General features: G+C 39.1%; 1 protein-coding gene across 1 annotated transcript in view; it reads left to right on the top strand.

The window, feature by feature from the left end:
- LOC136875613 (uncharacterized) overlaps nt 1–23386 on the top strand; it is a 312390-nt gene that overhangs the window by 132383 nt on the left and 156621 nt on the right. The window contains exons 6-7 of the mRNA XM_067149147.2: nt 9981–10061; nt 15125–15208. Of these exons, the coding sequence (XP_067005248.2) occupies nt 9981–10061; nt 15125–15208 (165 nt within the window). The remainder of the gene's footprint in view (nt 1–9980; nt 10062–15124; nt 15209–23386) is intronic.

The raw sequence follows: 23386 nt of genomic DNA, 5'->3' as shown, positions 1-23386 counted from the left end.
CCATGATTGGGCTTGGGAGTATCCCGAATTTCTTCATAACGATTTTATACCCTAATCCCCATGGATTTTCATCCACTTCCTTAGATATTTCCCACCACTTGTTGGCTTTACTCTTTTTAATTGTATTTAGCAGTATTTTCTTCATAGTCTTATAGTCTACTGAGAGAGCTTCGTCGTTATGTCGTGCTCTTTGTGTCCTTCATCTGAGTCACAGGCATTGTTTCCTCACCTCAGCAATTTCTTCATTCCACAAATATGCTGGATGCTTGCCTCTCCGTTGTTTGATTCTGGTCATTGATGCATCACATGCTTGCTGAAGGAGTCTCATGGTGTGTTCCACGCATTTATTAGCCATTATGCTTCTTTTGTCTCTGTGACATGTATCCGTCGTAGAGTCCATTCCATTCTGTATTACTTCATGAAATTTTTCTCTATCCATAGTGGCTATGTTCCATCTTTCTGGCTTGCGCATGGTAATCCTTAGATGCGGAGTCTCTTGAAGTACACGAAAAGTGATATACTGATGATCTCTTCCAGTATATTCTTCAATCACTCGCTATTTAGTTATCCTAGACGGAATGTCTTCAGAAGCAAAGGTTACATCTGGTATAATTCCCTGACATCCTGCTCGCTGAAAGGTTGTCACATTACCAACGTTGATAACCATTAATCCCAACCTGGCGGCCATCTCCATTGTATGCCGCCCTCTAGAATCTGTTTGAGGCATGTTCCATTCAACTGCTTGAGCATTAAAATCACCAGCAACAACTAGGTTAGTGTTCATCCCTTGCAGAGCTGACAAAAATTACCTTCTCAACTTGGACCCAGACAAACCCATACCCCCATCCTTGATTTATAACTGAATTTTTTCCAAGGTCTGGTACCCATATCGCAGCTGTCCCTAGATTGTCCGAAAACCAACCTGGTTGATCTCTATCTTGATATTGTTCACTAAGAATCAAGATGTCTGCTCCTATCTCATAGGTCATCTGCGTCAATAGATCATTGGCAGTTAGACTCCTGTGTATATTGGCTTGAAGGTTCTGTACCGTTCACCACTTCTTTTTGGCCTTTTCTAGTGCTTCACGAAACACAATACACTTGCCTGAGCCAAGAGCATGATGTCGTTTTGACTTTTCAACGCCTATATCTGTGCAAATTATGCATCGTGGATTTGTTTTGCATCCTACTGCCTTGTGACCAGCTTCCCCGCACTTAAAGCAGAGTTTACTTCTGTCCAATCCTTTACAGTTTCATGCTTGAAGCCCATATGACAGACATCTAAAGCACCAAGGAACTACGGTCCCCCTTCTTACTCTGCAGTAGAGCCACCCTACTTTAATTTTGCCTACGTCTAACACCTTTTGTGCCTCACTATCTTCTATCTCCACAATGGCAAGGTTTTGTCCTCTGCTGTTCGGATTTGTGATTGAGACCTTCAGTTCTTGATTAAGATTTTCTAAGTCTCATCTTAGAGCCTCCTCTATGTCGGAAATAGTGGTGGCACTGTCCATATCCTGAATTTCCAATGTAGTTCTAGGCGTCAAAATCTTTACTTCGCCATCATGTCCAAGAGCACTTTTAAGTGATTTATTAAAATTTTCTCTGTTCTCCTTTTCCGTGGCCTTATTAAATTCAAGAAGAACCGCTTGAGATATAGTTTTCCTGATCAATCTAATACCAGCACCACTGTCTTCCGGCTTTACCTTGCTGCGGATATCCTTAACAACATCTGCAAAAGTCTTGCCATTCATTGGTTTAATAAGTACGGCTTCTGGGCGGCTTCTTATAGTTGAATGTGTCCGTTGCTCGTTCTTTTTAACAGTTTCAGATACTGGTACTCGTTCAGGTTGAGTACCTTCATCTGTCTTCTTCTGCCTCTGTTCCCTCTTCTTCTTGGATAATGCTATTTCCCATTTATCCTGTTCTACGTTTCTGTTTGTGGTGCTCTGTTCTGCCTTCTCTTGAACGGGCAAATCCTTTTGCATTAATGCTCTAGTTGCTTTCCAAGCTTTTCTGTGCGTAGATCCCGCATCTAGGGCTTCCTCCAATTTCTTTAAACCTTGCTGAATTTCCATCTTCATATTTTTCTGCTGAATTGCAAGAATACTTTTCAACAGGCCCCTGGCGATTTCCAGTTGTTCTTCCTCTTTTAACATATCCTCCATAATTTGTTGAGTGATATCAAGCCTCAAATTCGTTTTCGCCTTCTGCTCAATACTACTATTGCATGTATCGTGTGTACACTGCACGTCCGTGATATTGTGGCCATGTTCCATTGATGCTGGATTAAAATCCAGAGAGTCACACTGGATTCCAGCTCCCGATATCGTGCCGTATAGGGAGTCCAGCTGGCCGTGACTCAAGTCGCAGTGAAATATCTATTCTCTGTTATTTTCTATGATGAAACTAGGCAACCTAAAAACGCAATTTCACTAACACACAATATCAATGTCTTGAACTTTACACCCACTACCGTAGTTTATCCTATTAAATATTGAAAGCACGTATATTAAATATTACTTATACTCACTTTCCATGTCAATATATGGGTGATTACCAATGAAAGCTTCGATCATTGCATGCATAACAGACTTACTGATCTTGTCACTACCAAGACGTACAACAATCAATAATAATAATAATAATAATAATAATAATAATAATAATAATAATAATAATAATAATAATAATAATAATAATAATAATAATAATAATAATCTGCCTATAACTGTACGTATTCAGTGTAGCTATACATTTATATACTTATCCTCTTATTTCTAGTATTTTATAATCAGGATACATTTAACTAGAATAATTAAAGCATAGTTATTCTATCAGTTGTTTTCCTCATTGCACTATTGTCATGACATCTGTGTGTAGTACACATTATTTCCTCCTGCTGACATTTATACATACTTCTATTCATAGAAAACACTACTGGTATTTTATTTTTGTTGACATTTGTTTGAAGAGTGGCTGAAAGAGGCAGTGTAAGGACTGTAGGTGTGAGTGGGAACTAAGGAAATGAGGGAAGAGAGAGAAAGTTTGAGAGAGATAATTAGACTTGTAAGGGAGGACAGGAATGAAGATAGGTCTCCCTCAATCAATATACAGTATACGGTAGATAGGCAAGAGGAAGGAACAGGAGAAGTTGTGGAAGACAGATGGGCTAATGTTTTAAGGTCAAGGAAAATGAGGGCTAGGGGTTTTATTGAGGCAGTGGGCCCAGGTGAGGATTCTGTATGCGTCACTGCTGGTAGATCAGCAGAGGGAAGATGGAGATCAGGTAAGTATTACAGAGGATCAGCAGAACAAGAGGAAAGGGACCAGTAGGAAAGGAAAATGTAGAGTAGATGGTAGGAGGAGGGAGGTGGAACAGGGTAGTGAGAGGGAGATATTGGAGGAGGAAGTGGGTTTTGCAGGCATCAGGGAGAGGAGGGGATCAAATGAGGAGGGTTAGGTTGAGGCTCCAGCCATGGGTGACTTAGTAGGGATGTACTGTAGCACTACCGATAGATGTCTCACAAGTGGTGCACGGTATACACTTGTCGATCATCATTTGTTCCTCTATGTTTTTAATGGTCTTTGCCTAGTTAATTGATGAAGTTAAAGTTTTAATATATCACAATGGAAGAAAAGAAAACAAGAAAAGTATTTTGCCTGACTATTGCACTATTCCAGTGTTCCAAAATAAAGGTCAAACATATTCATACCATCAATTTCCAAAGGAGGACCTAAGGAATGAAAGTGTGAGACTCATAATATCAATGTCCGCTCGAAGCATTTTGCAGTTGAAAATTTTGTCATTACTGAAACAAGTGAATGAGATAATTACATTACTTCTAATTAAGAAATAATTTTATAATAAGTTAGTGATGTTCTGATTAGTTAATATGACCTATTTCAATAATTTTAGCCAGGCTGAGTAGCTCAGATGGTAAAGCACTGGCCTTCTAAGACCAACTTGGCAGGTTAAATCCTGGCTCAGTCCGGTGGTATTTGAAGGTGCTCCAATACGTGAGCCTCGTGTCAGTAGATTTACTGGAAGATGAAAGAACTCCTGTGGGACAAAATTCTGATAAACGTAAAAGTAGTAAGTGTGACGTAAACAATAACATTCAATGAGCCTCCTTGGCTTATGCGGCAGCACGCCGGCCTCTCACCGCTGGGTTCCTGGGTTCAAATCCCGGTCACTCCATGTGAGATTTGTGCTGGACAAAGTGGAGGCGGGACAGGATTTTCTCCAGGTGTACTCTGGGTTTCCCTGTCATGCTTTATTCCAGCTACATTCTCCAATTTCATTTCATTTCATCTGTCACCTATTAATCATTGCCCCAGAGAGGTGGGGCAGGCTTCGTCAGCTGGCACAATGCCTATCTTTGCCGCTAGACAGGGGCTTCATTAATTTCATTCCTGACCTGTTCAGATGGCTGGAAACAGGCTGAGAATGTTCATTTTGAGTATTATTCAATAATTTTAGGTGAAAAATGAAGACTTAAGGGAAACACTGTTCCTTCAATATTTTCACGGATTGGCACCGGCACCTTGGAAATAATCCCAAGAGCAAGTAGATTTAGAAGTACAGAAGGAGCTATAATACCATTTGTGGTGGTGTACAATGAATCACAGAGTGACATATACCTTGACACTGGAGCACCATCAATTCCAGAATTTCTGAACAGGAAATAATTCATCAATTTCAAATTTAAAATAGTTATATCTGTCTTATGACCTGAAACAATGTCTTGAAACTCGTGCACTGAAGAAAAATTCAGTATGGAAGTACTGGATATAGCCTCTGGTACTGTAGTCATACCATTATCATGCTTTATGTACATCTCCAACCTAATATATACAGTATGCATATATTACGCATGTTTGCAAAAGGCTATTTGCACTTAAAGAATTCAATCTTAACAAAATCACTAAAAGAAAAGGTTGCTACTTTTAGTCCTTCCCGTTCATTCCTGACCCATTCAATTGACTGGAAACAGACTGAGAATGTTCATTTTCTGTATTATTCAATAATTTTTCTTTCTGGATAATTTTCCGCCCTTTGTCTTTAATTCTGCTTTCAAATCCGCAATCGTCATTGCAGCTATATTATTTCTCACCTCTTTCAAAACATCAGCAGAATATGGTAATCTCATTTTCTTGCATTTGAAGTAACAGTTTTGTTTCAATTATCATAAATTTAGAAATATTCCATATAAGTCTCATATAAAACAATCGAGAAGCGGAAAGCACCTACCGTGTATTATCATTACGCTGCCTAGCTGACAAGTTTTGCGTGATACATCCCTATTGTACCGGGCGAGTTGGCCGTGCGGTTAGGAGCGTGCATGTGTGAGCTTTCATCGGGATATAGTGGGTTCAAACCCCACTGTTGGCAGCCCTGAAGATGGTTTTCCATGGTTTCCCATTTTCACACCAGCAAATGGTGGGGCTGTACCTTAATTATGGCCACAACCACTTCCTCCCCATTCCTAAGCCTTTCCTATCCCATCGTCGCCATAAGACCTATCTGTGTCGGTGCGACATAAAACAAATAGCAAAAAGCATCCATTTTCTTGGGTATGTAGGGAAAGTGTGTTGTGGAGAGGTAACCAGGTTAGAGTGTCTGCTATGGGCTTTACGTCGCACCGACACAGATAGGTCTTATGGCGACGATGGGATAGGAAAGGCCTAGGAGTTGGAAGGCAGCGGCCGTGGCCTTAATTAAGGTACAGCCCCAGCATTTGCCTGGTGTGAAAATGGGAAACCACGGAAAACCATTTTCAGGGCTGCCGATAGTGGGATTCGAACCTACTATCTCCTGGATGCAAGCTCACAGCCGCGCGCCTCTACACGCACGGCCAACTCGCCCGGTAGGTTAGAGTGTTGTCCAGGAACTAGGTTAAGGCAGATGCTGAGGAAAATCGAAGTGAGAGAGGAGGGTAAGGAGAAGGTGGTAATTTTCCATGTTGGTACCAATAACGTAAGGCAGGCATGAATAGGTATGAGGGCAAATCAAAAATTAAGTTACACTTCCAAGTTATGGACATTTATGAAACCCCCTACACATAGGCAACATGGCTATGACAACATACAATGTAGGTTCACTTTTTCACATAGTCCCCAAGAGACCGTAAACATTTCTTGGGACATTCAACCAACTTTTCTATTCTAGATGAATAGAAATCACTTCCACTACCTGGAGACAGCTGCTTTCACCTCCTCATCGTTTCAGAATCGTCCACCGAAATCCTTTTTCAGCTTTCCAAACACATGATAACCGCACAGCGGTAAGTCTGGACTGTGTGGAGGATGTTGCCATACCTCCCACTTGAATCGCTGCAGCAGTTCGGACGTTTGGCGGGCCATGTGAGGTGTTGCTTTATCATGCAACAAAATTAGATCAGCACTCAATTTTCCTCGCCACTTTTCTTTAATTGCCTTACGCAACTGGTTCAACGTTTGATAGTATGAAGCCAGGTTGATTATTGTGCCTTTCGACACACCCTCCGTGTTAAAGAACACTGTTGCCATTACCTTTCCTGCTGAAGGTTGCATCTTGGCCTGCTTTTGTGGTGGTGATGTGGTGTGCACCCATTCCATCAATGTTCTCTTTGTTTCAAGGATGAAGTGGTGGACCAACATTTCATCCCCTGTGATGATTCACTGAAGAAACTCGTTGCCTTCCACAGAATACCATTGCAAAAATGCCAGTGACGATTGAAAACGTTGTTCCTTGTGAACATCGGTGAGCAGACGTGGAACCCATCTTTGACACAGTTTACAAAATCCAAGATGCTGGTGAACAATCGAGAACATACTGCCATATGAAATTTTCAGCATGCTGGCAATTTCCTGCAGTGCTATGTACCGAGTCGTACTGGACCATGTGGGTCTTCCTTTGCGATATTTGTCCGTGAGATCCGTGCGTCTGGCGTCAAATTGGTTACACCACTTTACAATATCTGGGCGAGAAATTGCACGCTCACCATATACGACAGTGAATTCACAATGAATCTCCATGCAGTTGAGCCGTTTAGCCCTCAGAAATGTGATTGTTGCACGCACCTCCAATATGGAGTGAACATCCAGTTGACGTCCCATTCTGCCCAGCCCGCTCTACACACACATCATGACAGGATACCACACCAACCTTCATATCGGACATGTCAGCAGTTACTGTGGCTTGCTCTGCATTGGCCACGGTCACGACACACAGTGTGGTCTCGTGGCAAGCTAATGTAACTTAATTTTTGATTTGCCCTCCTATTATAGTTGAGGATGTGTGGGATCTGATTAGGGCAGCAAGGAGGAAGTTTAAGGAAGCAGAGATTGTTATTAGTGGGATAATAATAGGTAATAGATAGATAATAATAGATACAGACTGGAAGGTAATTGGGGGTTTAAATGAGACTATGGAATAGGTACATGGAAAACAGAGTGAGATTTGTAGATCTTAATGGGTGGGTAGGAGATAATGATCTACGCTCAGATGGCCTTCACTTGAACTGCAATGGTACATATAAGTTAGGGGGTTTGTTTAGAAGAGTTATAGGAAGGTACATTCAGGGAAACAGGATGGACTAGCGAGCGGTAATGACAATATAGGAAGCTTGAAGGATGACATGAAATTGTTAGTGGTAAACTTTGGAAGTAGTTTTCAGAAAGGAACAGAATTACTGTGAGTCATTTGATAGATAATTTACCAGATATTATAATAGGAATTGAATTATGGCTGAGAAGTGATATTATAGATGCAGAAATTTTCTCATGAACTGGAGTGTTTATTATAGAGACAGGTTAGGAACAGTAGGAGGGGGAGTATTCATACTTGTGAAAGAAGAATTTGTAAGCTACAAAAAAGTTAAGGATGAGGGACTCAAATTCTAGGCATAAGACTTATCTATAACGATAATAGGCAACTTGATGTTTTTAGGGTGTACCAACCTGGCAAAGCTGACACTGATGCAGAATTATTTGATAAGGTAGTCAGCTAAATAGGGAACAACATAGAAACGAATGTTATTGTAGTAGGTAATCTACAATTACCAAATGTTAACTGGGAAAGGAATGTGAACGACAGAAAGCATGACCAACAACAAATGGTGAATAAGATAATATGGGAAGGACAGCTGAATCATAAAGAGATGGAACCAATTAGAGGGAAACATATTCTAGGTATGGTACTGATAAAACCAGATGAGACCTATAGAGAAACTGAAGTAATAGATGGTCTAAGTGGTCATGAAGCTGTTTATCTCATTGTTAAAAATAAATGTGATAGAAAGAAATGTCATAATAGTGGGACTATTAGGCAATATCATATGGTTGATAAGAGGGGCATTGTGATTTTTTCCTTCACAATTTGCTTTACATCGCATCGACACAGATAGGTCTTATGGCAATGATGGGATAGAAAAGGGCTATGAGTGGGAAGGAAGCATCCGTGGCCTTAATTAAGGTACATCTCCAGCCCATGGTATGATAATGGGAAACCATGGAAAACCATCTTCAGGGCTGCTGACAGTGGGGTTTGAACCTACTATCTGCTGAATGTAAACTCATAGCTGCGATCCTTGATACAGTGAGTTGGCTGTGTGGTAAACGATGGGAAAACGTTGAATACGGGATTGTAAAAGCAGGGTAATCCTGTAGGTCTTCTGTCAGAATAAAACCAATATCATTTGTTGCCTTTCTTCAGTTCTTTTTGTTGATTTCCTCTCCACTTTGTCTTGCTCAACCCCACCATAGCTAAACCTTTATTTTCCATGTACTGTATTTGTGCCTTGCCAATGAGAATGATCACATGGATTATTGTTATCTTTGTGGCATTTTGTCTTCCATTTTCACACAAGGCAAATGCTGGGGCTGTACCTTAATTAAGGCCACGGCCACTCTTCCTTCCAACTCCTAGGCCTTTCCTATCCCATCATTGCCATAAAACCTATCTGTGTCTGTGAAACGTAAAGTCACTAGCAAAAAAAAAGGACACTAGGAACTGCACATTGCCATGGAGAAACTACATTTTACAGGCAGATATAAGTATACATAGTGATAGGACACTGATATGCATTACTATACGTTATGGTCATCATTCTTGTCCAAGCACTTTTTCCAACAATACACCAAGACAGCAGAAGAAATCTGTGTCCAGTCCCTGAAGCATGTTGAACAGCTATATAGTCATTGAATCACTTACCACCAATTGCTTCTTCAACACTCTGAGGAGATGGAAATCACTGTATGCCAGTCAGGGCTGATCTTTAAGGCACTGTGGTTAGCTGGTTTGGATCCTGTCAGTAGAGAGAGAGAGAGAGAGAGAGAGAGAGAGAAAATCACCATCAGAATGTTAGCCAGCAAGGTAGGGGAAGTAGTGGCATACAATTCCTAATCACTTTATCACATACCAAAACCCTGGGTTCATTTCCCAACCTCTCTGCAATACTCCTATGGAGTGAGGATGCATGGTGCCGTTGATGGTGATTTCTCCATCAGATGGCTTGAGCAAACCCCTTGTTAGGTGTAGTCTGTGCTGACCCTCTCCCTGTCTCATTATCACCAATAGCACTATGCATTACACATCATTTAACATGCAGTCATTGCACTGGACACAGAAACTCACATACTCATCTAATGATCTTTGCCCTTGAGGCAACAGATTCCTTGACCTAAGTTGTTGCTCACAAATAAATGAAAATTGCAAATAGTCCAACATCATGGTCAGTGAATGGCATCCAAATGCCTGGACATTAGGAGAAGAAAACAAACACACACACACTCTCTCTCTCTAGGAATTAACTGGAACCTCCAAAAATCCTTGAATAAGTGTAAAAACATCTGTGTGTGAAATGTGTAAAAGAAATATAACTATATATCTGTAAGCTGTATGCTGTTTCTAGATTGAAGTCTATTGAGAATGATGTAACCTTTTATCTCATTAATGAAATATACTCATAACAATGCGATTTTTTATTATGTTACAGCACCAGGAAGTGCGGGGCCTGACTTGATTGGTGGATATCCAGTCTATAAATCTTCAGGAATGGATTTAAATTTGACACCAAGTAAGTTTATTATTAATACAGTACATACATCTATCATCATCATCATCATCATCATCATCATCATCATCATCATCATCATCATCATCGTCATCATCACCATTATTATTATTATTATTATTATTATTATTATTATTATTATTATTATTATTATTATTATTATTATTATTTTATTATCATTATCATCATTATTATTATTATTATTATTATTATTATTATTATTATTATTATTATTATTATTATTATTATTATTATTATTTCGAGGAGGGCATTCAACAATCGATGCAGTACGGGAAGTGTTGAATACAGATAAAAGGGCACAAATGGGTAATCATCACTCTCGAAAAGTGACACTCCTTGTGACCCTTGATGTTAAGAACGCTTTCAACTCGATCAGTTGGAATGACATATTGGAAGCGCTTCAAAATACTTTCAAACTACCGAAGTATCTCATGCGCATAATGAGAAATTATTTGAAAGATTGTACTCTAGTATATCACACAGAAGATGGGCAGAGAGTGAAACGGCTCACAGCTGGTGCAGCACAAGGATCCATCCTTGGCCCAAATCTGTGGAACATAGTGTATGATGGATTGTTGAGGTTAGATATGCCAGAAGACACAACGCTAGTGGGCTATGCTGATGATATAGCTGTTTTGATAGTTGCTCGAAATTTGAGTTGGCTCAGTTTAAGCTAAATCAAGTAATGCGACGGATGAAAGATTGGATGGCGAATCACAGATTACAGCTTGCAGATCATAAAACAGAGATTGTTCTCTTGACAAGAAAAAGGATCACGACTGTCATTCCAATGTATATTGGACAAACAGAAATCGAAACATCTAGAAGTATAAAGTATCTCGGAGTGACACTTGATAGCAAACTTACTTTTTGGGATCATTTCAAACGGGTGACAGATAAGGCGGTGAAAACAACGATTGCGCTGAGTAGATTAATGAGCAACGTTAAAGGTCCGAAGTCTAGCAAACGACGACTTCTGATGTCGATAGTTCACTCGACACTTCTATATGGTGCCGAAGTCTGGGCTGAATCTCTGAAGTTTGAAAAATACCGGCGAAGGATAGCTGCGGTACAGCGGAGATCAGCTTTGCATATTACAAGCGCATATCGCACAGTATCCGAACCTGCAGTACTTACGATAGCAGCGGTAGCACCGATTGATTTACTTGCCTTAGAGAGGCAGGAAGTCTGGCAAACTCAAGGAGAGCTCAGAAAGAAGCGCGCTAAGGAGCTAGCTTATAGGCAACGAACGGAGCGGTGGCAACAAAGATGGGAGGAAGATCCTCGTGGAAAATGGACTAAGCAGCTGATACCACGCCTAGCTGATTGGATTGCCCGAGCTCATGGCGAGGTTAACTTTTACATCATGCAACTATTGACGGGTCACGGATACTTCCGGAAATTTCTACATAGAGTAGGTAGAGCGAGCAACTCGGCGTGTATTTATTGCAATGATATAGACGATGTATTTCACACATTTTTCATATGTTATCATTGGTCAACTCAGAGAAGATGTTTATATACTGAGCAAGGAGAGTTGACGCCAGAAACTATTGTGCAGGCGATGCTACGAAACCAAGAATCCTGGGATCAGATAGCAGTATATGTAGAAGGCATCCTGCGTCAGAAAAAGAGAGATATGAATGCTCATGAACGACAGTAAGGAGAAATAAAGAAGAAGAAACCTGAGAAATTAGCACGACACCGCCCTGAAGTAATGCGAGAGCGGTTCCGGGGCGGAGATATACGTCGTGGGAAAAGGGTGTGTGGGTTTTAGTGAGTAGGAATCTCACACGCTTGTGGAGTGCGGACCCTCACAAGTGTCTAATGAAAGATTTCCCACACTTCCCTCATAAAAAAAAAAATTATTATTATTATTGTTATTATTATTATTATTTCTCTCTTTGCGTTTAGGCCATCTGTGGACCACGGTGCTTGTGTTCTAGCTGTGTTTTTGTCTTCGTCTGCCCCTTTTAGCATACTGGATTGTGTTCTTAGTGGCCTCTTGAGCCTTCCTGTTGGCCCAGTATTCCTTCATTTTCTCGCTGAATTCTTTCCTGCACTCCTCTGACCAATTCCCGGCTCCTTTGTGGCTAGCTGATGTAAGGGATGTTAGGAAAGGTTTAGTTTTGACCATTAAACGGTATGCATTTCTGTCAGTAATGGCGGCTTGATTAATATTAAGCTCTGCAAGATCTTTGTTCACTTGTTTGGTCCAGGGGAATCCAGTAGCTTTGCCTTTGTTAGCAACCTTGAAGATCTTATGGGATAATCTATTAGGATCCATTCTGTATAGGTGCCCATAGAAAGTCAGACGTTTTCTCCTGATGGCATCTATGACGTTTTCTTGATGCTGGTAGAGCTCATTGTTGGGTTTGTGCCATCGCCTTCCATCTGGTAGGATCCTTGGCCCTATTATTCTTATTCTTCTTCTTCTTCTTATTATTATTATTATCATCATCATCATCATTATTATTATTATTATTATTATTATTATTATTATTATTATTATTAGATGCGAAAAAGACCAGAAAACTGATCACGCAAAGCTCACTTAGAAGTTGTGCATTTCCTTCTTTGCCAGGCAGCCTTCAGTTTTTCTCTCATCGTGGTTCTTCGTTCTTCTGTCCACTTAGCTCCTGTCTTCTTCTTGTGGTTTCTCTCTGACTCTACTTCCCACTTGTTGATTTTCGTTCTGTAGCAGGTTCGGTTAGCGATGTCGGCCACTTTGATTCCTGATTTTTCCAGGTCTTGGCGGATTTCTGTTGTCCACCTATTTGTTTTGATGTTTTCTGTTGTCTCAAGTAAGATTCTTGTCAGTCTGTTTTCTGGAAGGCGTTTGATGTGTCCGTAAAATTTCAGGCGTCTTTTTCTGATGTCGGCCGCAAGGTTTGAGAGCTCCTCGGTTTTTGTACGAGATTGCAGTCTATATCCTTCGTCAGTCAGTTTTGGGCCGAGAATTTTTCTGATGATTTTACGTTCCTCTTTCAGGATGTCTTCGAGTACTGTTTTCCTGTGGAGATCCAGTGTTTCACTCGCGTATAGTATTTCAGGTTTGATCACAGTGTTGTAATGTCGAATTTTGGTGAAGATTGAAAGGCATTGTTTGTTGTAAATGTTTTGCGTTCGGCCGAGGGCTCTCTTTATTTTTTGGATGCGGACCTCGAGGGCCTTCTGTTCTTTTCCTGTTGGTACTATAATTTCTCCGAGATATCGGAACTCAGTTACTTTTTCGATTGTGCCAAATTTCGTGTTCAAATTCTGGAGGCTGCAGTGGTTGCACATGACCTTGGTTTTTGAGAAGGAGATTTGTAGGCCGAATTTTTCTGAGCATTTCTTGGGAGTTTCGATTTGGCTGATTGCCTGTTGTTCGTTTGTTACAAGGATCGCGAGATCATCTGCGAAAGCGAGACAGGAGATTTTTACATGTCTTCTTGTCATACTTAATGGTTGCCAATTTCCTTGAGCTTTTAGAGCTTGTTCCCATTCTCTCATGATTTTGTCCAGGGCTATGTTAAAGAGTAGTGGGGAAAGTCCATCTCCTTGTCGGACACCGGTTTTTATCTGACATTTTTCAGATATATTTCCCATGAATTTTACTTGGGAGGTTGTGTTGGTGAGAGTTAGTCTGATTATTTTTTGAGTCTTGTTGTCCAGTCCGTACTCACTCAGTGTTTGGAAGAGAGATTGCCGGTCAATGGAGTCGTATGCTTTCTGGAAGTCCACGAAGGTGCAGATTGTGGGTTGTTTTCTTGTGTGTCGTAGTTTCAAGATGGTTTTCAGGTTGAGTATCTGTTCTGCACAGGATCTGTGGGGCCTGAAGTCCGCTTGGTATTCGCCTATGAGTGGTTCTAGTTGTTCCTGTGTTCTTTGGAGGAGGACTGCAGAGAGGATTTTGTATGTGACTTGCACCAGGGAAATTCCCCTGTAATTGTTCACATCTGTTCGGTCACCTTTTTTGTGAAGTGGAACGAGGAGGGCGTTTGTCCAATTTTCTGGTAGTTTTTCCGTTGTCCAAATTTCTTGTATGATTTGTGTGAGTTCTTGGAGAGAATTCTTTCCTAGATGTTTAAGAAGCTCTGCTATGATGCCGTCGTCTCCGGATGCCTTGTTGTTTTTCAGTCGTTGTATATGTCGGTGTATTTCCTCTTGTGTAGGTGGGGATGAGTCTGGGTTTGGGTTCGGGTGGGGTTTAAGTGGAAACCTCTCCGTTGGTTCTGGGCAGTTGAGTAGTGACTCGAAGTATCTCACGAGTTCCTTGGTGTTTTCGTCATTATTATTATTATTGTTATTATTATTATTATTATTATTATTATTATTATTATTGTTGTTGTTGTTGTTATTATTATTATTATTATTATTATTATTATTATTATTATTATTATTATTATTATTATTATTATTATTATTATTATTATTATTATTATTATTATTATTATTATTATTATTATTATTATTATTATTATTATTATTATTATTATTATTATTATTATTATTATTATTATTATTATTATTATTATTATTATTATTATTATTATTATTATTATTATTATTATTATTATTATTATTATTATTATTATTATTATTATTATTATTATTATTATTATTATTATTATTATTATTATTATTATTATTATTATTATTATTATTATTATTATTATTATTATTATTATTATTATTATTATTATTATTATTATTATTATTATTATTATTATTATTATTATTATTATTATTATTATTATTATTATTATTATTATTATTATTATTATTATTATTATTATTATTATTATTATTATTATTATTATTATTATTATTATTATTATTATTATTATTATTATTATTATTATTATTATTATTATTATTATTATTATTATTATTATTATTATTATTATTATTATTATTATTATTATTATTATTATTATTATTATTATTATTATTATTATTATTATTATTATTATTATTATTATTATTATTATTATTATTATTATTATTATTATTATTATTATTATTATTATTATTATTATTATTATTATTATTATTTGCAGTGCCATCAGGAATGCTTGATGAACCAGCTCCTCACAGACCAGTGTTTCGTCGAGCAAGGCAAGCTTTCATTGGCAAGCTACCAGGTACATATGAGAGTTAAATCTCCCACTGTGTTTTGAGCTATATCTCTTTCAATCATTTTTTCTATGTACGTTATGTACAGGTTGCCTGAACACTTCAACTACATTATAGTCATCTTTATCAAGGCAACTGAAGTACACCCATTTGGTCCGAGGTAATTATTCTCCTCAAGCTGCTAACATCATCCTTATAGATAAAATAATGACATGGTGCAACAGATGAAGAATGCAATGTAGATACTGTTGAAATATTTTTGTATACATTATACTGCCTGACAAAAAGATTGAAGCACACAGAAGAAATGGTTGGATGTCAAAGTAACTTCATACACATACACACCGTCGGCAGGTATGTAAATGATTTAGAGGTGTAATTCTCTGTGACAGATTGAATGATCTCCTGAGTGCATTAGTGTTGTTACCAGGCGTGGTAGGGTATGTAAGGGGCATGAACAGCGTCAGATGTTGATTGATCACTGTGAAGGACATGGAGATGCCACGTGCTCATATGAGACAGCATTATCAGCTCCTGATAGAGTTTGAAACGGGTGTCATTGTGTGTCTCCATTTGAATGGCTGGTCGAATCATGCAATATCCAGATTTGTGGGGTATTTGGATGTGACATTGCCCCAATGTTGGACTGCATGGGAATGTAAAGGCAGGCATATGCGTCGTCAAGTTTTTGGTCGACCATGTCTGACCACCACAAGAGAGGATTACTGTATTGTACACCAAGCACATTGTAAGCCCTTCACATCTGTGCCTGCCATCCGAGAACAAGTAATGGACTCTCTGCAGCATTCTGTGTCATCCCGCACCACTGGTCCGAGACTAGCAGCAGCTGCTAATATAACAAGTTATTGCTCAAGTATCCTCCTGTTTAATACAGCAAGTAATTTACACTTAAAATTTACTTCTATTCATGATTTCAACCATGATTGGGCCATCTTCAGTGTAAATTAATTGTACATAATAGTGATTAAAAGCACTTAAAATTAATACACAATTCAAAAAAATTAGGGGAACATTTTTTTTAACGTCTGGTAATTGAACATTAATTTGGTAGATGAGGTTTCAATGGTTGTTCAGGATACCTTGAGACCTTAGCTACTCAGAGTATGTAAAATCAAAGTTATACTCCATCTGTAGGCATAGCCATGCATTAAACTGTCAGATGACCTCTCAAAACAAAGTGAATAGCGGTGCATCCATGTGTCGTTGTGAGGTACACAGATTACTGCGGTCATTTGAGCACGTTGTATGTCAACCAGCACATCCTGTGAGACATCATAACGAGGTTCAAGTCAAAAGGACCGTCACTTTGATCCAGGAAGGATGGACTTTTCGCCATGTTGCTGTGGATCTCATTGTCTCTCCGTCAGTTATTCAGCACTTGTGGAATCGTTACAGTGAGACAGGCCATTTCACAAGGAGGGTTGGACAAGGTCATGGACGCATGACAATCCCACAAGATGACCGATATCTGACCATTTGTGCGTTGCAGCGTCGTTCAGCAACTGCCAGAGAACTGCAACAAAACCTCAGGAGGGTCACTGGTGTCACGGTGTCTGACCTGACAGTAAGGAACACATTAAGAAAAGTGTCCTTACAACCCAAACATCCTGTTCGAGTGTCCCGTTTAACGCAGCAACATCGCGCAACTCGCCTTCTGTTTGCCCATACCCACGTCAACTGGTGACTTAGCCAATGGAGACCTGTGTTTTTCACAGACGAGTCCAGATTTCCCCTGACACAGCCTGATGGACGTCAAAGTGTATGGAGACGCCATGGTGAGCAGTACATGCCAAATGTTGTCTAGGAAGGTGACCGATTCAGACAAGGTTCTGTGATGGTGGGTGTGGCATTAGTATTGATGGCTGTACGGATCTTGTCGTCGTCCGTGGTAATCTTACTGCTGCGGGGTACATCGAGCAGATACTGCTGCAGCATTTGTTGGTTGCTGCATACGGTGTTGGCCCTGAATTGGTACTCATGCACGACAATGCCAGGCCTCATGTAGAGCGCATCACCACGGCTGTCTTGTGAAAAATGGACATTCAAGAGATGGAATGCCAGCAGTGAGTCCCGATCTTAATCCCATCGAGCTTGTGTGGGATAGGCTTGACAGAAGTTTTTGTGGGTGTCCTGTTCTACCACAGACTCTCCAAGACCTCAAACAGGCTCTCATTGAAGAATGGGACCTGATACCGCAACGTTACACCCGTCGACTTATATGGAGCATGCCACGTAGGTTCCAAGCTGTGATAAATGCTCGTGGAGGACATACACTATACTGAAGCTCTCCAACTGTGACAAAAATCCACCCTAGAGGACTCTTATCACTTTGTTTTCGCCCTTATTTGGACACTTCCATTTGTGTTCTGAAAATGAACACGAATCCATCGATGTTCTTTTGTATACTTCGACGGTAAAGAATGATGGTTTAGTTGGTAATACACCTTGGTGTGAGGTATTGTTTTGTGGACCATGGCATACGTTCAAAAACATGTTCCCCCTAATTTTTTTGAACTTTGTAATATGTAGTCTATGCCTAATGCATTGTTCTTGTTTTGGATGAGTTCATGATCTTAAAAATTGTAATTGTTAAAATTATTTATGTTTGCACTAGTGATCCACTTGTCTTGAGTAATATTTCTTGATGTTTTGGGTAAGTGAATGTCAGATAACAGGAGAAAACAATCTCTAATAAATGTCTCATATGAAAGTTAGCTGCTAGTAAGGAATTTTAGATGGCAACAAATATTGCAGTGGTAGGATTGCCTGTAAGTAAAAAGGATCTAATTAATTTGTTGGGCAAGAGAAGAAATTTTAGGTGTGTTGACAAAGTGTTATAAATAATGAAAAGACAAACTGACCTCCCATTGCCCATTCAATGACGTGCTCTTATGCATGGTCCAGTTCGAACTGAGTTACTTGTTTGGTGCAGAGGCCTGCAGTTCTTGATGGCAAGGGTGAGGCAAGGGTAGGGGAATATTGGATGTGTGTTTACATAAAAATGGAACGAAAATTTCATACAGTATATTCAATATTTCATTAATTTCATTTAAATTATGTTCTGGATTATTATATTGATCCATATGAATATGTATGTTTACTAATTTGTTAAGCAAGGGGCCTATTTGTGCAAACCTAATGTTCTTTAATGTGTAAGCAATGAACTTCATTGTTAGGCCTGTCAAATTTATAACTCTGGCTCATTAAATTCATTTAAAACATTTATGTGTTCGGGTGTGTACAGACTGAAATGCCCTGATTGCCATTCGACATATGCATGTCAAACTGGAAGAAGCTTCATATCTGGAACATATGAATGCTATCAGGTATAACGGAATCTCTGCTATGGGGTTGCACGTCAAAAAATTTGATCACCATTTCTCAAACATTCAACAGGATTTAGATATTCTTTATTTAATCAAATAGGTGCTCTTCTTAACATCTTAGAACAGTATTTTATCACCCTCAATCAGTTCACTAATTCTGCTTTGAATATCAGTGAAATTTCTGAGAACACTAATGTCCTTGTTTAGTCCATAATTCTACAGTATTAAAAAGTTATGATCGGAAATTTAACACACGTCATACAAATGATCCTCCAAACAGTTCCCCTCCTTTCCCTCTCTCTTCTTCCCCTCTCCAACTTTTCCTACCCCCTCCCCTTCCTTCCCTTCTTCTCCTCTCCTCTATTCCATTCTCCGCCTTGCCATAGCCACCTACTGCTGTCACAACACCACTGGAACCTCGAGGGGTAAGCTTTTTTTTCCTGTTTTTCTACTTCTGACCTCATAACAAATTTATTATGATCCATCTAAAGTCTTTCTTTTCTCTTTCTTGTAGATATTCCCCACTGTCGCCCTTACGGATGGATGTGACTTGATTTTCTTAATCCTCAGGGTATCCCTCAGCCAATATAACATCATTTATAACTTAAGAAAATCGATCCACCTTTTCAAGCATATAAATATAACAGACATGTTTCATGTTTCAATGATGAGAATAGTAACCTATTCAAATTCAACATTGTGATTTTTTAACAAAAGCATTTTAACATTCATGAGAAATGTATAAAGAAGCTGTGTAGTTCCTAATATGCATGTTCTCAGAACTCACTCTTTTTAGAGTACCAACAGACAACGGTATTTATGTCACCTTTTATCTGATTAAGTGTTACGTTTTTAGACAGAGACTACATGGAACATTTTTAACAAATGTTTACATAATTTATGTATGTGTTTTTTATGATTGAAGCACCAGGTAGAGCGTCTACACCAAATAATAATAATAATAATAATAATCAAATGAATTAATTTGGAAAAAATATCAATGTAGTGGCGGATTCACATCTAGGCTGGGAAATGAGACGGTTAAGTTATCAAAATACACAAAATAAAACCATACGGGAGGTAAACATAACTTACAGATCTAACAAACAACAGTTACGGAAGGACATCGAAGGTGGAAGGAGCCCTAAGTTTCTCGACAATCACCCTCAAACTATTAATTATTAACCAACAAAAATGCTTACAAAATCAAAACTGAGCAGACAAATGACAATAGTAGGTGGCAATTCAGAGCACTAAATCAAAATATATAAATGAACTTGACCAAAGTACATAATAGGCAGAAAATTAAGGAAATTGAAATGTTAATAAACATGAGATACATTTAAACCTTTAAATAAGAAAATAAAATGTTAACGGACAAAACTGGTGAAAGCAGGAATCTATAGGAAACTCTGACATGCAAAATTTAAATCATGGAACATTACGTTAAATGAGAAAATGCCGAAACACAAGAATGAATTAAATAAAATCAAACAAAATAGATTTAGCGCTTACCAAGAGAGACCGGGGACTCCGGACGGGGTTAGACCCCGAGCGCATGCGCTCGCTAGGTCAGTCAGGTGGAAAAGATGCAGATCACATGCAACACAGACACACAAAGCCGGCAGAGGGCCGGACATGGACGGATCACGAAGTAACCAATAGGAACACCGAATTTCTCTTGATTCCCGTTTTCACCAATTGAAGAGGTTGTTATTCTGACCAATCCAAATACATTAACTTATATGGACAAGCTCTAGAAATGTCTTTTCTGTTGATGTAATCAGAATTACATCACCTACTTCCTTTACATGCCAGTACATATTGCCCCAAAAGTTATGTACTGCACATGTTTGATGAAAAACACAATATTACAGATTTTCTTACACCATGTTCTCATAGTTAATAGTTCATATTTTCTTAACATAATTTTCTTCAAGTTACATTAAAAAAAATTTTCTTCTTTAGAGTCAATTTTCTTCATAGGCCTAAATATAGATAATTTTAAATATTACATACCATGGATTTTTCAAGTCTTTTTTCTTGAGGTTTTCCGGAATGCATACGAAAGATACATACAATAATTTTAAAAACCCAAAATAAAATTCTGCTGTCCTCCCTTGAGGACGCACAGGTCATAATGATTATTTATAGTCCCTAACTTATTGGGATCCAACTCCATTAGACTGTCATTTTATCTGATCAAATGTTAAGTATTAGATAATGAAAACTTTGAATATTCATATTATGATGATGATGATGATGATGATAGCAAACACTCGTAATCGAGTAGGTTTGTCTTCCATGCAGGATGCCTCTTCATCTATGCCTTCGGAGGTGACTATACAGTCCAATGCGGGAGTTACACAATTTGCCACAGTGATGACAGGTAGTCCCAGGTGGAGCAGTGATGTTATTTCTATGTCTCCTCAGCACTTCTTTTTCTTTCCTACGTTGCCTCTTGTCATTCGCTGTATGTCAGCGGTTTTCTTCAAAAGACAGTGTGCCGTAATGGACTAGTGATCTCCAGGATGAACGGTCAAGGGCTAAATTCTCCCAGTTATCAGTGTTACATCTCTTCAAGTTAGCCTTGATTACATCTTTAAATCGTTTCCTCTGACCGCCTAAACAGCGTTTACCTACTGATAGCTCAGAGTAAAACACTTGTTTGGGAATGCGATTATTCAGCATGCGAACTACATGCCCTGTCCTTCGTCGCTGGGGTCTTAAAACCATCAATTCTATACTGATGGTGTGTCCCTCTTCAAGAATGCTGATATTTGTGCGCCTGTCTTGCCAAGTTATTTGCAGTATTCTCCTCAAGCAACGTTGATGATACTGTTCCAGCTTCTTAAGGTGTCGACTGTAGCATGTCCAGGATTCAGATCCGTAGAGTAAGGTTGGAACTACAACAGAATAGCACGCAAGAATCTTTGTTGTGATATTGACACCGTGATTGTCAAAAACTCGAGATCTTAACTTAGCAAAGGATGCTCCTGCACGGTTAATTTTGTGTTGAATTTCTGAATCTATATTTGCGCTTGATGAGAGGGTACTGCCAAGGTATGGGAAGGTGTTTACAACTTGAAGGCTCACTCCATCAATTGTGACATTGATATTTCTTTGACCTTCCCCTGGGGCTGGTTGGTATAGGATCCTTTGTTTTGCTGGTATTCAGTTTCAGTCCAATCTAGTTGTACGCAGCAGAAAAAGCATTCAGGATTATCACAAGCTCTTCTTGTGTCTGAGTTACAACAGCATTATCATCAGCGTACTGTAACTCAGCTAATGCTGGAGATGATGTCTGAGTTCCTGACTTCAAACGGCTCAGATTAAAAAGTTTACCATCCATCCTGTACGTTATATGAATTCCTGGAGGGAGATCATCTCTGACAATTTCCATGACAGCGGCAACATAGAAGGAAAACAAAGTGGGGGCTATCACGCAGCCTTGCTTAACACCGGTATTGATATGGAATGGCTCTCCAATAGAGCCATTGCCAATGACAGCTGCCATCATGTCATTGTAGAGTAATTTCAAGATGGCAATAAGTTTCTGCGGAAAGCCATATAGAGCTAAAATTTTCCACTAAGCTTCTCGGTTCACAGAGTCAAATGCCTTAGTAAGATCAATAAAGGCAATATAAAGAGGTCTATTTTGTTCTCTACATTTTTTTTGAAGTTGACGTGCTGTGAATATCATACCTGTGGTTCCTCTAGAAGGCCTGAAGCCACACTGACTCTCTGGAAGTATTTTCTCCACCAAGTGTACAATATGATTTGCCAAGATTCGAGCAATAAGCTTTCCCAGGCATGACAGTAAACATATTCCCCAATAGTTATTGCAGTTTGTTCAATCCCCTTTCTTAAATAGGGGAACTACCAGACTGTCTCTGAAGTCAGGAGGCTTTTCTTCTGTGCTCCAAATTTTGACAGTGTTTTATTAGTTCCTCACCTCCTTCTTGGAGAGCTTCCACTGGTATACCATCAGGACCAGAGGCTTTGTGACGCTTTGCTTGATTGACAGAATGCTTAACTTCATCTAGTGTTGGTGGGGATCCAAGTTCTTCATTGATGGGAGCTTGTTTGATATATCATACACCTGTTCATCAATAATCGAATCCTGGTTCAAGAGGTCTTCAAAATGCTCTTTCCACCTAATCATGATGGAGTACTGATCTTTTAAAAGTGTACTCTTATCGCTGGACCAAAGCGGATTCCTCCCAAAGGTTGTGGGACCATAAACCGCTTTTGTCGCTTGGAAGAACTGTCGTGAATCTTTATCTGCTAGATACTTCAACTTTTTCGCCTTTGCTGTCCACCATGCATTCTTGAGCTCACGGGTTTTTCTTTGGACATTTGCTTTGGCAATACTTATGGCTTGTTTCTTAGAGTGGGAGTTCATGTCCCTTCACCATGCCTGCAAGGCTTTTTTTCTCTTCTCTGAGATCAGTGCTTCAATTTCATCATTTTCATCAAACCAGTCCTGATGTTTTCTGGTCTTATATCCTGCTGTTTCTTTGCAAGCATCTTGAATAGTGGTCTTCAGACTCTCCCAGTGTTGCGTTTCATCAGGTTGATATTCCTTCGGCAAAGTCCGATGAAGGAGCTCTCTGTATTTTGAAGTAATTTCTGTATTGCCAAACTTCTCGGTGTCAAAGGTATGTCTGAAGCTCTTCTGTTGTTTCCTCCTGTGGGTGGACAGTGACAAATGCATCACTGATCTAATGAGTCGGTGATCTGTTCAACAGTCATCAGCTCCCGTCATTGCTTTGGTGATAAGAACATCGTGTAGATCTTGCTTGCGGACGATTACATAGTAAATGAGGTGCCAGTGTT

This window comes from Anabrus simplex, chromosome 6, assembly GCF_040414725.1.
Source record: "Anabrus simplex isolate iqAnaSimp1 chromosome 6, ASM4041472v1, whole genome shotgun sequence".
Lineage (NCBI taxonomy): Eukaryota > Metazoa > Arthropoda > Insecta > Orthoptera > Tettigoniidae > Anabrus > Anabrus simplex.
This window is presented reverse-complemented; position numbering and strand designations above follow the sequence as displayed.